The sequence below is a fragment of the Struthio camelus genome, chromosome 1 (assembly GCF_040807025.1).
Source record: "Struthio camelus isolate bStrCam1 chromosome 1, bStrCam1.hap1, whole genome shotgun sequence".
Lineage (NCBI taxonomy): Eukaryota > Metazoa > Chordata > Aves > Struthioniformes > Struthionidae > Struthio > Struthio camelus.
The window spans coordinates 148,285,369-148,300,376 of record NC_090942.1 but is presented as its reverse complement, the minus strand read 5'-3'; the positions used below and the strand labels follow the sequence as shown (position 1 = coordinate 148,300,376).

General features: G+C 39.6%; 1 protein-coding gene across 2 annotated transcripts in view; it reads right to left on the bottom strand.

Moving 5' to 3' along the window:
- The window catches only part of PPP2R3B (protein phosphatase 2 regulatory subunit B''beta), a 58,107-nt gene extending 43,877 nt beyond the window's left edge, over positions 1-14,230 (bottom strand). The window contains exons 1-2 of one of the 2 annotated variants that reach the window (XM_068922761.1): positions 14,127-14,230; positions 11,791-12,241 (exon numbers count right to left, since the gene is read on the bottom strand). In XM_068922761.1, coding sequence (XP_068778862.1) covers positions 11,791-12,138 — 348 coding nt within the window. In that variant the 5' untranslated portion in view covers positions 12,139-12,241; positions 14,127-14,230. Of the gene's footprint in view, positions 1-11,790; positions 12,242-14,096 lie in introns of both variants that reach the window. The other variant, XM_068922755.1, reaches the window with a different exon arrangement.
- Between the last annotated feature and the right edge of the window lie 778 nt (positions 14,231-15,008).

Genomic DNA, 15,008 nt, shown 5'->3' with positions numbered 1-15,008 from the left:
AAAATTGGTACGCTGAATTTCAATGAAGTTCAGTCAACGTTCTTTACAAAGTTGGAAATAATTAGTAAAATTAGCTACCAGAATTGAGTGCTATATTACTGAAAATGAGCATCTCCTGCATTTGTAACTGTTGTACCTTTAATGCATATACATACCGTTTGAACGGTCTTCACAGCATGTGGTACCTTTGGGAATGGTCTTCTGCATCTTGTGTGGCAGTGCCTTAAACTCAGCTAGGATTCTACACTCAGCTATGACACACTACTGAAGTATACAACTAATAGGATAGCTGTAGTCTCCGCAGTAGAGAAAGTGAAAGATAAATAAGAACCATCAAGTAGCTATGGAAAGAATGGATGCGTTAGCCTATTAAGAAAAAAAAGTAAGACTGAAGTTATACCTAGTCTTTGTCTTCAAGAAAAAATTCCATCTTTGAAAGACAAATCTTCCACTATCAACTAATGAGGGACAAGAATTGGGGCTCACTGGCAACAGATGCATAGCATTTATTTTTGCCTCTGACTCAAGTGTAATACATTTATATAAGGAAGCTGTAAGATACACCTCACTATTTGGATCAATATTAGATAGCTGAGGGGTAATTAGCTACTTCAAACTCCTCACACCAAAGCTCCACAGTCAAACCAAATTTCTAACCGAATTCTAACCCAATAAGCAGGGCTAGCTGGGTAGCTGCATTATTTACACTAGTCTGAAGATCTTTAATCTTGTAGATAAGTAGATTGTGGGCTACTGTTGTATCAGCAGTTCTCAAAGCACAGAGTAAAAGCAAGGGGAAAGATCAGAACGCTTCTCAATGTCCACTTCAGTCAGATTTGATGTTATGATCTACAAACTAAGAAAAGTAACTTAGGTTGGCTTGGTAGCACCTCTTTGCTTAGGACTATATATAACAACTTCCAGTGTTGATATAGTCAAAACAAAAGAAGCACTGTTGTTCTTGGTTCACTTTGGAAAGAATTCTTAAACTTCCCCTCAAGGTCTTCAAAAAGGCCACTGCGGAAGAAATCACCTCTTTATAGAAAAGGAGTTGTCCTAAAGTCTCAGTCAGCCAAGAGTGTTATTTTATATGAGCAATAAACAAAACACTCCTTTCTCAGAAGACTGCAGCACATAGCAAGATTTACTGACCTTGAATTTCAGTAGCACAGGTACTGTAAAACATGAAATTGCTACAGAATGGGAAAACACAGGGATAAGTGGAAGGCAGCAAAGAAAATCCCCTGCTCTTTATCTAGATAATGACCTAAGTAATGAAGAACATTAGTGCCTATCAACAAGCTGACCCACTCAAGCAAAACATATTGATACTGATTTTTCAATACTGATTTTACAAATACTGATTTTTCTATTCATTGCCCTAAAACCATAGCTCTATCCTAAAATAATAAAGATGCACAAGGCTGAAACTAGTCTACCCTTAGGGCTCAGCATAACCGTCGTACTGGTGATAAAGGAAAGGAATTTAATAGGATTCCAAATAAACAGTTTTCCCAGTTCTTTAGAGACTTGTGTAACTTGCTTTTGGCCAATGTCTTCCCATTTCAAGATGCTCTACATGTGAAGAGAACAAGAGGACAATGTACTTGGGACCTGAAAAGATTGGCAAGGTGTTACTATTATTAATTCTCCTTTGGATAAACGTATCACTCGTTTGAGACTCAGAGCCCAAACAGTTTGCCCAGTAGTCCCTTGACAAAACTCGAGTGAGTCAGTCTAGTGTATCTATATCATAGACGATAGATGCTCATCCCAGTGCAACAAGAAAAGGCCCCCAGCTACCTAAGCTGATTGCTTTAATAGCATTTTGAGTATAATGTACTACATCATTGAGCTGCAAGACGTTGTCACTGTGTAGTTAAGATATCTACATTCACAAGAAGAAACTGATCCTAACAGTTTGGGCCCTAGAATGAAGTTCATCCAAGTGAACCTGGATCTAGATACATTTTTTCTTCTTGGAGGATGCAGAAAATATAGAACTTGCAGAAAATCAAGGAACACAGAAGTCTTGCATGTGAATGCTTTTTTTTTTTTTTTTTTTTTTTTTAAAAATGATCACTATTTTAATTTTCCAATACTCTTGGTAGAGACAGAGCTGTACCTAGAGGTTCTTTCCACAGTTACTGGGAGAATCCAGAATTTTGAGGAGGTAAGATGCTGAATTAAAAGACACCAGTTAGATATGAGATATGGCCACGCTGGTAGCCCATGAAGGATGGGCTGATCATATTCTCTGTATTACCGAAACAGCATCAGGTATGTACACCATGTCATGAGTTGTTATTAGATTATAAGCAAGTCCAGATATATGTCACCTTGCTATGACTACACTGCCTGGACTCCAAGGACATAGCATGGGCCTTTTTAGATTGCTAACTGCATCTGGCAGACTAACTTCAGCATTTGTCAACACCAGCTACTATAAAACTGAAGCCTGACTGTTAATGGATAGTTTATCCCTTTCAGAACAATTCTCATTCTCTGCCACCTTTGGAAAACATTATCAGTTTACATTTTATTTACTTGTATATTGCATAAGCAGAGTTTTAATGGAAACAGGTTGCTGGAATGGTGCTCTACACTTAGAACCTACTTATTATTTATGATCTTCAGATGATTATGAAGATCTTCAGAACGTGAAACATCAGGAACGCTTGAAATAACGCCCCTGAGATGGCTATTGAACAGAGATAGAGACAATCAAAATATCTAGTATGGACCATACAAATTAAAATTATACCTGCTCTAACAGGATGCATTTTCTAAATAACATAAAATTACATGAACTGTCATGCTAGAGACTATTCACAAAAAAAGCTGCAAAACATGCATTTCTACCTTCATTGAGGTAAGTCTCCGAAGAGCAGAATAGGTTGAAATGATAAGTCAGTCTAGGCTGATACAGAAGCCATTTTGAGATTTTCCTACAGAAGACATGGAAAGTTGCAATGAGTCTAGTATTATGCAACTTTACGGAGTTGCATAATAGATTTTAGATACTTAGGTGTTTCTAGATTGGTATTATTTATCTTGTATCACCTTAATTTAGAAGTTGACAGAGTAATCTGGTGTATAAAGCCTTGTCATTCATGTACTTTAACTGCCCACCAAGAACTACTTTAAACATAGCACCAGCTGTTCAGCACTTCATCATTTTGACATTAATTGAATTTTCAACTAATCCTTTCAAGAACAGATTTCTATCTTTGAATTTCACCATTTTCAAAACTAGAATGATTGGTATATGAAAGTACACTGCTACTTTAATTAAAAACACCAGACTAACACCACATAATTTAGTCCCTGAAATCACAGGACAATTTTGGGTCAATTTCAGCTACATATAATTTTCCTGCATATGCTTTTGCTCCAGATTCCAAAACCAAAAAACAACAAAACTTAAGTCTAAGATACGGACTCCTTCTGCAAGAAAGTTAACTGCATTTTGCCAACCAGTAGTGGGGTATATGGTAGGAATCCTATAAAGACTTACTTACTCTTGCCCTAAAACTATTGTGCTGATCATGTATCAGTATGAAATCATCCATATACAGGAAACGGAGAGGTAATAAAAATGGCAACAGAGAAGTTACACTGGTTAATAAGGAACACAAGGTAACAGTGTGTGTGTGTGTGTGTGTGTGTGTGTGCATGTGCGCACGCATGTGTGTGCGTGTATTTTAATAAACAGAACTAAATGAAAGGTCACTTACAAATACGCAAGCAGGGTATGGACAAAACAAAGAAAGAAGGCAAACCAAAAAAGGGCTCACTTGTAACCAGCTGAATTTTAGCATCCACTATAACAATCACAAGGGCAAAAATTAAAGACAAAAAGACGACTTAAGTAATAAGGCAACCTAGAGAGCTATACTAACACTAAAACATTGCTGGTACAGCAAACAGTACTCTTCACTAACAACTTGCTGAGACTTCATATCAAAATCTCCAGTGATGGAGAATCAAGCATCTTCCAAACATTCTAGAAGACCTTTCTAAAATCCTAAGCTTAAACTTCAGTTGGTGCTTGATAAATAAACATCTAGTTGATATTTTATCAGGCATCATGTAGTGTTAAACAGTAAGTCAGACTATGAAATCAGAGATCTGTTTAAAATCTTAAGTCAGCATTGAAGACTTTAAGCTATGCAATGAGACTATTACCATACCAAAGTAACAAAATCTAGCCCATTAACTGCCGTCAGTATTATTTAGTTTCAAACAGTTTGCTTGATTTCTTAGACACTGAAGAAAAGTGTTATCCTGTACGGACTAGTGACGATTGCATCTGGTAGCAACGTTTATCAAACTCAAGAATATTAGCTGTTTAATCAATACAGACCTAGCTTCTAAAGGAATAAGACTGTTTAGCAACTATATCCTAATTCTATAAAATTTTGAAAACAGATTGAGTCAAGCAGTTTGATAAGCTCCACAAGCCTCGTCTTGTCAAGAGAGCGCCAACATACGAAAGCCCAGTTGAAGCTTGTTCATTGTTGGCCTATTTACTCCTTGGCTTCCTTTTGTAGCTAACGTTGCAGCATTTCCATCGGTCACCCACTGTGGTCTTTCACTGCATTCTTCCTGGATATCTGTTTCTGCAAGTGTGTTGAAAATTGTTTTGTAGTCTTCCAATTTTGGTCTGATTTGTTGGCTGATTTCAGCCAAAATTTCCAGTAAGATATGCATAGAACAAATACATAATGATAGTTTCCATATGAAATCAGACTAAACAGTATGCATGGGGTTATTTAGCCTCATATTCCAACAGTCTTAGGAGCCCAACATCACTGCAAGTACCTGCAGTCAAGTAATGGTGTGTGCATGTGGCTTCAAAGTTCCCAGCTATTTTTTAAACAGAATAATGAGTGATAATGGAAAGGAGCACATCTAATACAATGAGGGAGCAGCAGTCATTTCTCTTGATTGCTGGTTAGCTTGCTATGGAATAACTGTACGTTGTCTCTGTTGTTAGCAGAATACAAACTAAACTTACCTTAGTACCTTCTCATTAGCTTAAATGCAAGAACACGACCATTCTACCCAACACACAGTTATTTACGTACGCCACAATTAGAACAATATATTTAGCATCCATTTGTTGTGGGCTGCAGAAAATGGGAAGAGCTTAACTGGTATCTTCCTTAAATAAATGCAACTACATAAGTTGCCTAATCTTCACTGAATTCTCCAAGACTGTTGTGTGTGCACAGCTTTAAATTTTGAGAGGCTGGGCTGTGATATGACCAGGTGGTATTTTGTAGATTTTGTCATAAGATGGCTTGCTGAAAAATCCTGTGCAATCATTGATTACACCCATCAACCTACAAACTACTTTACCAGAAGAACTGCATTAATTGTTGTATATTCAACTAAGCCCGTACATGCTCTTGACCTCAAGTTTATTTCTCACAGATGTACTAAGTATAGGGCACATGGAAATACTCTCAAAGGCTGCGAGGGATTCTCCTGCTGTGGAGTCTCTCACATCTTTTTTTTTTTTTGGGGGGGGGGCGGTGGGGGGGGAAGGAGGAAAGAGGAGGGCTTCTTATTTCAATATCTAATTTCTTCCAGGATCGGCCATCTCTTAGAACAATGAACTGTCTCTGTGATTGATGTAAGACTATAACTAAGCTTAAGTGTTTTGAATAATAACTGCACATTAGGTAGCAAGTGAAAGCAAGTATTTTTGAATGTAATGTTCTCACAAGACTGTGAGCTTTTTGTTTTGTTTGCTTTTAAATGGCAATTACTCAAAGGAGAGAGCGCCCACAATTAATCAGCTTCATCCAAACATTTGAATTTGTCCTGTGTCACAACTCAAGTGAATTTTAAATTTGAAGAAACACAAGTATAATTTTGAATTCCATTTTTGCAGCACTAGAAATTACAAAAACTCTGTAAGATTGGAAGGAGCAAATAAGCAATATTTATGTGTTTCCAATAGGAAAGAAATATTGTCTCTTTCAAGTGCAATTGCCACTTTGAAAGAGGACTACTCAAAAGATTATTATTTAAACTAACAAAGCACATGTATAAACAGAATTAATATTATTACTGCTAAAATCAGTGTAATATTTATGTCTCAGGGCCTTATGTGCACTGAGAATCAAGAATACCATACCAAGAGGCTACAACAGTGAATAATTTCAATTTCTCACTTATACATAAGATGAATAATTGCTTCTCTAATCAGAAAAATGATTCTTCTGTTCCAAGTTATTCAGTACAGCAAAGCATAAGAAAAATAACACAACATACTACTGGTACTGCTTGTGTTAATTACCATTATTTCATCAAAGTTTAGACTAAACGTTTTTCTAGGAATACCTTTATAGCTACACTCTTTCAGACCTTAATATGAACTTCTGACTGTCCTTCCCTTGTTGGCACCATAGAACGACCTTTATTGTGAGCACGTTAGCGCTGACATCTGTCAGAGTACTGTGTTATCATCATAAAAGTACATCAGTTTGATACCAGGTTATTTACAGTCTGCCTTTAAGTCACAGGCTTGAGTTGGAAGCCAAGTCCATCACCCCTCCCCACCTAGTGATGGGAGACAGCACTATTAACACTAGCTGTGCTTAATTTTGAGTTAGGTAGCATATGTATTAGGCAACACTCAATTCTGCACAGCGTGATTTCGTGTGCGCTGCAATGCTAACACAGCTAACGTAATCCAGACTTGGCAGTTAACATTGCTTCTAGTATTGAGTACAGCAGGTAGCAATTTAGATGAGAAAATGTACAAACTACACACCTGAGGTATCAGCACTGACATCAAAGTTTAATAACTACTGAAGTGATAAAGCTCGCAGGACTTAAACACTGCCATTCCTCTTTTACTTTCCTAATGTCTTATGAGAGCAGTTTCTCTCCCTGTTAATAGAAGAATACCATTCCTCCTCTAAAAAACCTTACAGCACACCTACAGAACAGAGCCAGTCCACCACTGGTCTAAGGCTGCAGAGATCTAAACCTCGCTACACTTTACCTGAACCCATCAGAAGAGTTCATTTGTTCCAAAAAAGCAACCATTAGCGTTACTATACTCAAACCTTTGTCTTACGGTTAAAAGCTTGCACTCCAGTCTCACTTTGAACTAAGAGGGATTCTAGTAGTACCACTCAATTTGAATCAACTAACTTGTAACAGAAATTCGGCAAGAAATATGGTGATGAAAAAAATCTATATGACAGTATTAAAAAAGCAGTAAAAAGTAGCAAATCACAGAAACACAGGCAATGAGTTTTAATAATCACCACAGGATGACAGACAGGAGTAATAAATATACTTATCAAGCAAAAGATAAATGGAAATCAATGCAAGAGGCACCTTTATACCAAAGGTTGCCCGTGTAGAAAGTGGAAGATAACTTTGCAAACTTCTTCAGATCATATCATATTCTCTATAGCCTCCTCAAAACGCCCATAGGGAATTCTGTGCATAGCTTCCCTAGATGCCTTGTGCAACAGCTGGTTAGGATTAAACATCTTGCCTGCAGCATCTCTGAGGCTTGAAGGCTTGGCATTTTTGACAATGTGATGAACAGCGTACATTTGTGTACACTCCACATGTTTAAGATGATCTAGAGTGCCAGATACACTGTTAAATCCATGTACAGGAGTGATAAGGGTTAGAGGAAAGCTATAACACAACTAATCCTCAAGTTTGAAAAACTTGCACTTTCAGAATTTCCTCTCTTCACAATAACGTACTCTTATAAAACAGTCATTCTGAGACTTAAATTTTTAGATCTATGTCTCTAATTTACTTTTAGTTTAATACATTTAGCATATACAAAGTCATGAGTGTATTTGCAAAATATTGCTAGTGCTAGCAAGCACCTTATGTTACATAACCAAGATCTCCAGAACTTTGCAGTTACTATTTCTGCACAATGGATACAGTCAAGACCCTGACCTCACTGTGAGCAACACCATACAAGTGAAAGTGAAGTACTTCCCCTAAAGAAAAAAAAAACAAACAAAATAAAAGCTTAAAGCAAAACACACTAAGATGAATTTCCCTGGTTCAGCTCTGTTAGGAAACCAAAGCCTATTAAGCCAACAGTCCATTATGAACTAATTTTTTTTCCAGAACCTAGTTTTAAGTGCCCAGTCCAGATGAACACATGGCATTTCAAGCGCTTCAGTTTTTTTGTTTATCTTTAATGTAAAGACAACATAGGCTCTTTCATTACCCAAGAAAGTACTTAGCACTTGCTGATCAATGGAGGGCTTCCAACTGTTTTGAAAGACAGCAGATCCCTCTGCTAAGGCATTACTGTTTCAGCAAAAACACCTGAAAACTTCCAAATTCGGATAAGAGAATAACCCTCAAACTTCAATTAAAAGGTAACCTCTAAAAAGAGAAAAGAAAGATCTCCCTGAACACAGTTGCCAAGCACTGTACTTTTAATATTATGTAACGGTTGCCATCCTAACACCAACTTGGTTTTTGTTTTGCTCATACACTACTAATTAAGGTGTTAAAGCTTAAATATCCGACTAACTTTGAGACTGATATTCCAGGAATGCTTCCCATGATTTGCTAGATTTGCTTTTGTAACAAATACAGAAAACCATAGCATGAAAGTTGAGTTCCCTCTATGTTAGCACTTACCTATGCAATGACCTTTGAAAAAGTTTCAGTATGAGCATTTGAAGAAACAGGAAACTGCATACAGCAACTTTACCAGTAATCAAACTTAGTGATTCAACCCAATGATACTGAAAAATTTATGCTGCCAAAATGAATTTACTGCTTGTACTTTGCATTACAAGAATTCCTGTACACAGTAAGAGAAGCTTTAATAAGAAGATACTCAAGTTGACTTATATAGTTCTAAAGGAGCTCATTCACCAGCTGTTTATGATTGGATGCAAAAGCCCTTTCCTGGTATCACCTTCAGGCACATAGTCCTAAGCATATTAATTTTTACCATCCTCTCTAGGACTGCTATTTAAACCTAGACTACTGGAGCTATAGTACAAGCTTTCTTTTTTCAAAAAGCCACCTGAAGCACTCTCTTCCATTTATAGAAACATGACCATTACCTCTAACTTATTTAAACTCAAATGAAGTGGGTAAAACCATTGTAGCCCAATTTATGGTCCATGATTAAGTGCACAAAAGGAGAAACATTACTTTTGACACTGCATTGAGTGGTTTATGGATCTATGAGAAAGAAAAGTGGCACATTTTGCTGTCTAAGAAAAAGCTCACTGTTGTGGCAGAACATGCAATTATGCAACTCTTGGTAGTATTTTAAGAGCTGATGCCTGCTGCAAATACAACTTTCACTCCCTAAAGATTTTAAAACTTTTGGATGAAGCTTCAGTTCAACTGAATAATGAAGCCAGAAAAAAGCTTCTTATTACTTGGAACTTTCCCCCACCCAACTCATTGAAGAAAATAACCTAACCCTCTAGGTTATTTCTAGGTACTACACAAACAATTCCAATTTTGAGAAGGAAGTTATTGTTTATAAATCTCTTCTAGTTCTTCTCTGAGTGATCTACTTAAAACAATCAACCAAGATTCATTAGGTGAAATTATAGTACACGTGAGTTAGTGATCAAGTACATCAAGTAACACAGGCTTCTAACGGAAACTCTCCATTTGTTTGGTTTTGCCCGAAATCAAAATAAACTGAGCACCTGCAAGCTTTCTAAAATTTCATTAGGTTAGGAAATGTATGTATGAACATAAAGGAAATAAATAAATCAATTACTGTACTTGGCTAATCAATTTACAATTAAGTGATTAGGCATGAAATAGAAGTCCATGCTATTTTAAAGGCAACTTTAGCTTGGAAATGCGTTATCTCAAAACAAAGAATTGGAGACTCCAGGTTGTCAAACTAGATTTGGCAATTAATATATACAAAATCAAGGCAACAGTTCAGGCCAAATGTGCCTGCCTGAAACAGTCATCATGGTATTACTCCTGGGAGTCAGAGTGTAGGAATATATACTCAGTGCAAGTGAGACATAGGAAATAACTGATAACCTTAATCATCTTCAGCTCTAACCCTCTATCCTTATCAACCTGAGCAGGCTCCCATTCCATTAACACTTTTATCCCTGTTTCCCTATGAAAACCTTGCATTTCTAAATGTAAACAGTGAACTTGGGCTCAAGTCAATTCCACATCGTTTTCCACTGTGTCAGGTCTGCAGTGGCAGTTTGTGTAGGCACCAGTGAGAAAGTTGGGAGAAACTGGGATACTAGGGGGTTCGGTTAGTGGACTGAGTTAGACACCAAAGCATTGAGAGTTGTTGGGAATTAAGTAACCACTTAACACTTACCGGGATTATCAAGTGATATGAATTTATAGTACTGCAGCAGAAACAGCAGGCCTCTGTTAGCAACCCCTCAGAAATAAGGCAGATCATGTATATAATCATAGTTTCAGCCACCACGTGATTTTTTACGTCCAGTTTTGTTTTTACAGTTTAAGAGGGCTAGAAATTGGATGTAAACTTAACTGCAAGTTAAAAAAAACTCAGGGGGTGGCATAGGGGTGCCTTTTGCTTAGTCCTGCATAGAGAGCATTGTCTATTATATGTCAAGATCTTCTCAGAAAGGATGCATTGAGTGTACCATGCAGTAACAAAACAATTACTTTGTTAATATGCAGTTTCAATAGAGACAAGTTTGAGCCTTGTACTAACAATAGCGCCTGGTATCATTCAGGAAAGGAATATTTGCAGTCAAGACAGTATTTCACAAAAATAACACTGCAGACAGAGACTTGCATTTAACCACAATTAGATTACACTTAATAGTCGAATGGCTTGTTATTGACATGGATGGCATTTGAAGCATCAACACTGCTGTGGGTTACCCCTGGCAAAAGTAAGTTAGACCAAAGATAGCCAGGAACTGATCCGTTTAGTAAATTAGATAGCCCATTGTAAGCTACCATGTCTGAAGGGAAGCTAGATTTTTATTTTAATATACAATGTTCTTTGTATTTCACGCATGAAACCTGGTTAGCCATGATTACCTGATTTAATCATTCAGGTTTTGGCTTTTAAAATCATTTCTTTTTCAACCTCTGATTCTAAATATAGAGATTAAGTAGACAGAAGTACATTCTGGCAAACCACATTTTTAGCTATTATATGGCTATTCTAGTTTTCCCATTGCTTCTAGTTTGTTCATGCCTGCTAAAGAAATGAGGGAATACAGATACTAGATCTAATCTTATCACACAGGAGAGAGAGTCCTTCAGAATGTAACATCACTTGTTTTGATCTTTCCCCATCTATGCTGCATGCAGTGAAGTGGTCATAACCTATAAATCAGTTGCAACACAGATCAGTAGAGCATGATGTCTGAAATTACACCTCAAAAGCAAGGTAGCTATACCAAACCTGATCAGTTATATCAGATAACCAATTTAACACCTCTCCCCTTCTGTAGTTTTGAAGATACATGGTACTATCAAAATAACAACTGCCCTTGACGGAAAAATTATTGGAAATAGAAAAACCTTGACTTTTCATTTTGTGTCAGGCATGGTTAGCTTATAAAGAACAACAAGGATGCAATAAGCCAAGACAGCCTCTTGGAAGTTCAGATTACTTACTATGTCACTAAGTGCTAGTGATGCAAAAGTTGACATTTCAAGTTCTGTGGTACCATTTTGCTCCTCCCTCATCCCCCTGTGATGAGACCAATTACTTGCAAAACTCACCAGTGCTACAAATTCATTTATTAGAAATATTTAAATAGAAGTGAGAAACAGACTTACTACTCTAGAACCTGAAGATCTACGTATTCCTCTAATATTAGAGGTGTTCCTTGGGCTGGTTGAAGTTGCCAGCGGAAGAGCCGTAGAAAGATGAGGAGGATTGAAAGACATCAAAGGTAACCTGATATCGCCTAATATGCTTTGTTTGGAGCTGGAATTTTTAGTAGCGAATCTCTCGTTTTTACTGCTTCCTGAATCTCCATTAGCAAACTCAGTTTTCTCCTCATTCTTGATACTTCTCAAGCAGTCCTTTAGCGTCAGCTGAGTTGCAGGTTGACTCAGCCAGCACAAAAAGAGTTCATCTACCTTCATTTTCAGTACAGGCTGCAGAACTTTCCCAGCTGGCATTTTCCACTAGTTTACCTTTTTGTCAGATCAAATTCAAAATAAAAGTTTGAAAGTCATCTACTTATTCCTTTCGCCTTTCAAGTTGTCACAAAAGCCAAGGTTCCTGTTAAGAAAAATACTATTATTTAATTATACAGTTTTCACAAAGTGTCAACATTTATTCCCATGGGATGTGAACAGGTGTGATGAAATACATGCTATCATGAGACAACACTGACATATGGTCATTATGTAAGTATAAGCTATTAATCAAAGTCAAATCCATAAGATGGTTTCTTTTAAAAGCATACCATGTAAAGAAAGGAAATTGCAGAGAAAAAAAATCGCACTTACTACACGTCCCTGGAGATTGTTTGTTAGACGTATCTCTGAGGAAGTTTAATACACACATTTATTATGAGAAATAGCCTTAAAAAACTTTATAATTGAACCTGCTAAAGACTAAATATCTATAAATAAAAAGTCTACACCAAAAGCCTTTTGGCGACAATACAATGATCACTGAACTAGCAAGCCTTTCAGTCAAGAGATTTACAGCTAACGCTGAAAGCTCAATTTACATTCTGAAGCTTGTGGTGTTATGCCCAGTCAATTTCCATAGTTCCTTCCTAAGGATTTGATTTGTCTGCTTACTTGGTACCACAAAGTCATTTGATATTTTACAGCCTGACCTATTTTATATTTACATTTTTTAAAACCAGTTGAAATACAACTTAACTCAAAAGTTGGGATAGCATGATTTCAGGTTCAATTACTCACTTCTGAGGTTTTTTTGTTTTTTTTTTTAAAAAAGAAAGAGGACTGGAACTGAACACTGAGGACAGAACTCAGGTTATTATTGTCAGTTCTGCAGTCAAATTATTTAGTGAACTGGTACAACTTAAATAAAGCCCATGTTTTCTCCTTCCTTTTTAAAGCCTCTCGAAAGCCTTCACATTTAAAAATATTTGATCCTTATTTACAAGGCAGTAAAGATGTGCAAAATATTTTGGTGAAGAAGCCTTAAGTTGAATAAGAAGTAACACAGCACTTAGATGTCATTAAAATCAAAGCTGAGTCTTCATCAAATGGCAGAACTACAATGCTTTACAATACTGCACCATCTAAGATTTTGTACACCTTTATGCCTAACTAATAATCTAAAGGTTAAGTTATTCAGTTTCATTTCATACATTTTTCCCCCCATAGATTCAGTAGGGCATATGGTACTGAGATTTACTGTCCGGTTATTTTGACAGTTTTTAAGTCAATATTTCTACAGCGCTCACTGCTGTGTCGGCAAAGTGAAAATACTGCTTATCTGAGGTGGAAAGAAAGTGATGCTGTACAGCGCTACACAGGCACTTTCTTAAGCCTTGAACTCATCCAGCTGGCAGATCGAGTAAACCCAAAGGGAAACGAAGGCAGTCACCCTGCTTGTCGCGAAACTCTTTTTAAAAAAAAAAAAAAAAAAAAAAAGTTTGCGAGAAGTCCTGCATTTTGGGTGCAAGCATACCGGCCACGACTTTTAAGAGCACAGGGAACGGAGCTATGGCGTGGCTGAGGGACGGACAGCAGCCACCACCTGCCCTGCGGCAGGTACCGCGAGTCACGAGAGCCTCCTCTGCCCCCCTACCAAGCCCCGCCCGAGGCCACGGCAGAGGAGAGCCCTCGGGAAGAGCAAGCCTGAAACAGCAGCACCTCCGCCCAGGCGAGCGGCGCGCAAGAGCCGCAGGCGCCAGGGAGGGAGCCGTTGCCCCGGGAGCGGGACGGCGAGTGCCCGGCGCCTGCTCCTCGCTGCCCCGCCCCCCGCCGGGCGACCGTTGGCGGGCGCGCGGGCAGGGCGGCAGGAACGCGCCCCGCCGGGGGCAAGGCTGGGGGGAGGGGGGAAGGGGGCGCGTGCGAGCGCCCAGCAGGGCAGCACCCCGGGTGAGGCGGGGGGAATAAGAAGAGGAGGAGGCGGCAGCGGCGGCGCTCACCTGCCCCGCACCAGCTCCTCCCGCCGCTACCTTCAAATCCGCGCCTGCTTCCGGCCTGCCTCGCCCCGCCCGGCGCCTCGGGCGGGCTATGTAAACACCTCCTCCCCCGCCCCTCCGCTTCCCGCCCTGCGGAAATCTCGCGAGAGTACCCCCGCCCTTTTGGAGACGCGTCGGGCGGTTACTATGGTGACCGAGGCCGGGGGGGGGAGGGGGAAGAACAGGGAGGAGACGCGGAGGGGCACGTGACGGAGGGGGGCGGGGTCAAGCAGTGCCGTTTTCAGCGTGCGCCATGACGTCACCGCAAGACTTTTAGACTCCCTCCCTTCCTCCCTTCCCAGCAGCCCTCGCGGAGCGGCGCGCCCGGGGTTGGCAGGCGGTGACGTACGTGACGTTGATGACGTGTACCGTCTGGGAGCGTGCCGGGCCGGGCTGGGCCTGGGCGGCCTGTCCGGCCGCTGAGGCGCCACCTCTGGCGGCGGAGGCCGTTGCCCTGGGCCGCGAAGAGCAAAGTCGGCCGCTGGCTGGGGAGAGAGGGACGCGCTGGTGATCGGGGCGTACCTAGTGCGTTCCTAGAGTGCTTTTTGCCAGCTGAGGATGCGCGTGGTCAGTTTGATCGCACCTGAAGGGTCACAGTGGCACTCTCTGCCCAAGATGTCATGATCCCTGGACCTTCCCATTGCCCTGGCATGTACGAAATATACACGGTGGCAATGTTAAGACCATAGTTCTTAGCCTGTGGCTCACATTCTGCCTGCCACTGACTAGTTTGCTGAGCGGAGCTGGCAAATGACATGAGCTTGCCTTTGCTTGCTGTTTCCAGCTGTTAAATCCTGTTAAAGGAGCACAAAAACCTACTTTCCTATGGCATTTTACCTGAATAATTGCTGTAGTTGCCACTGCTGTTCAGGATTA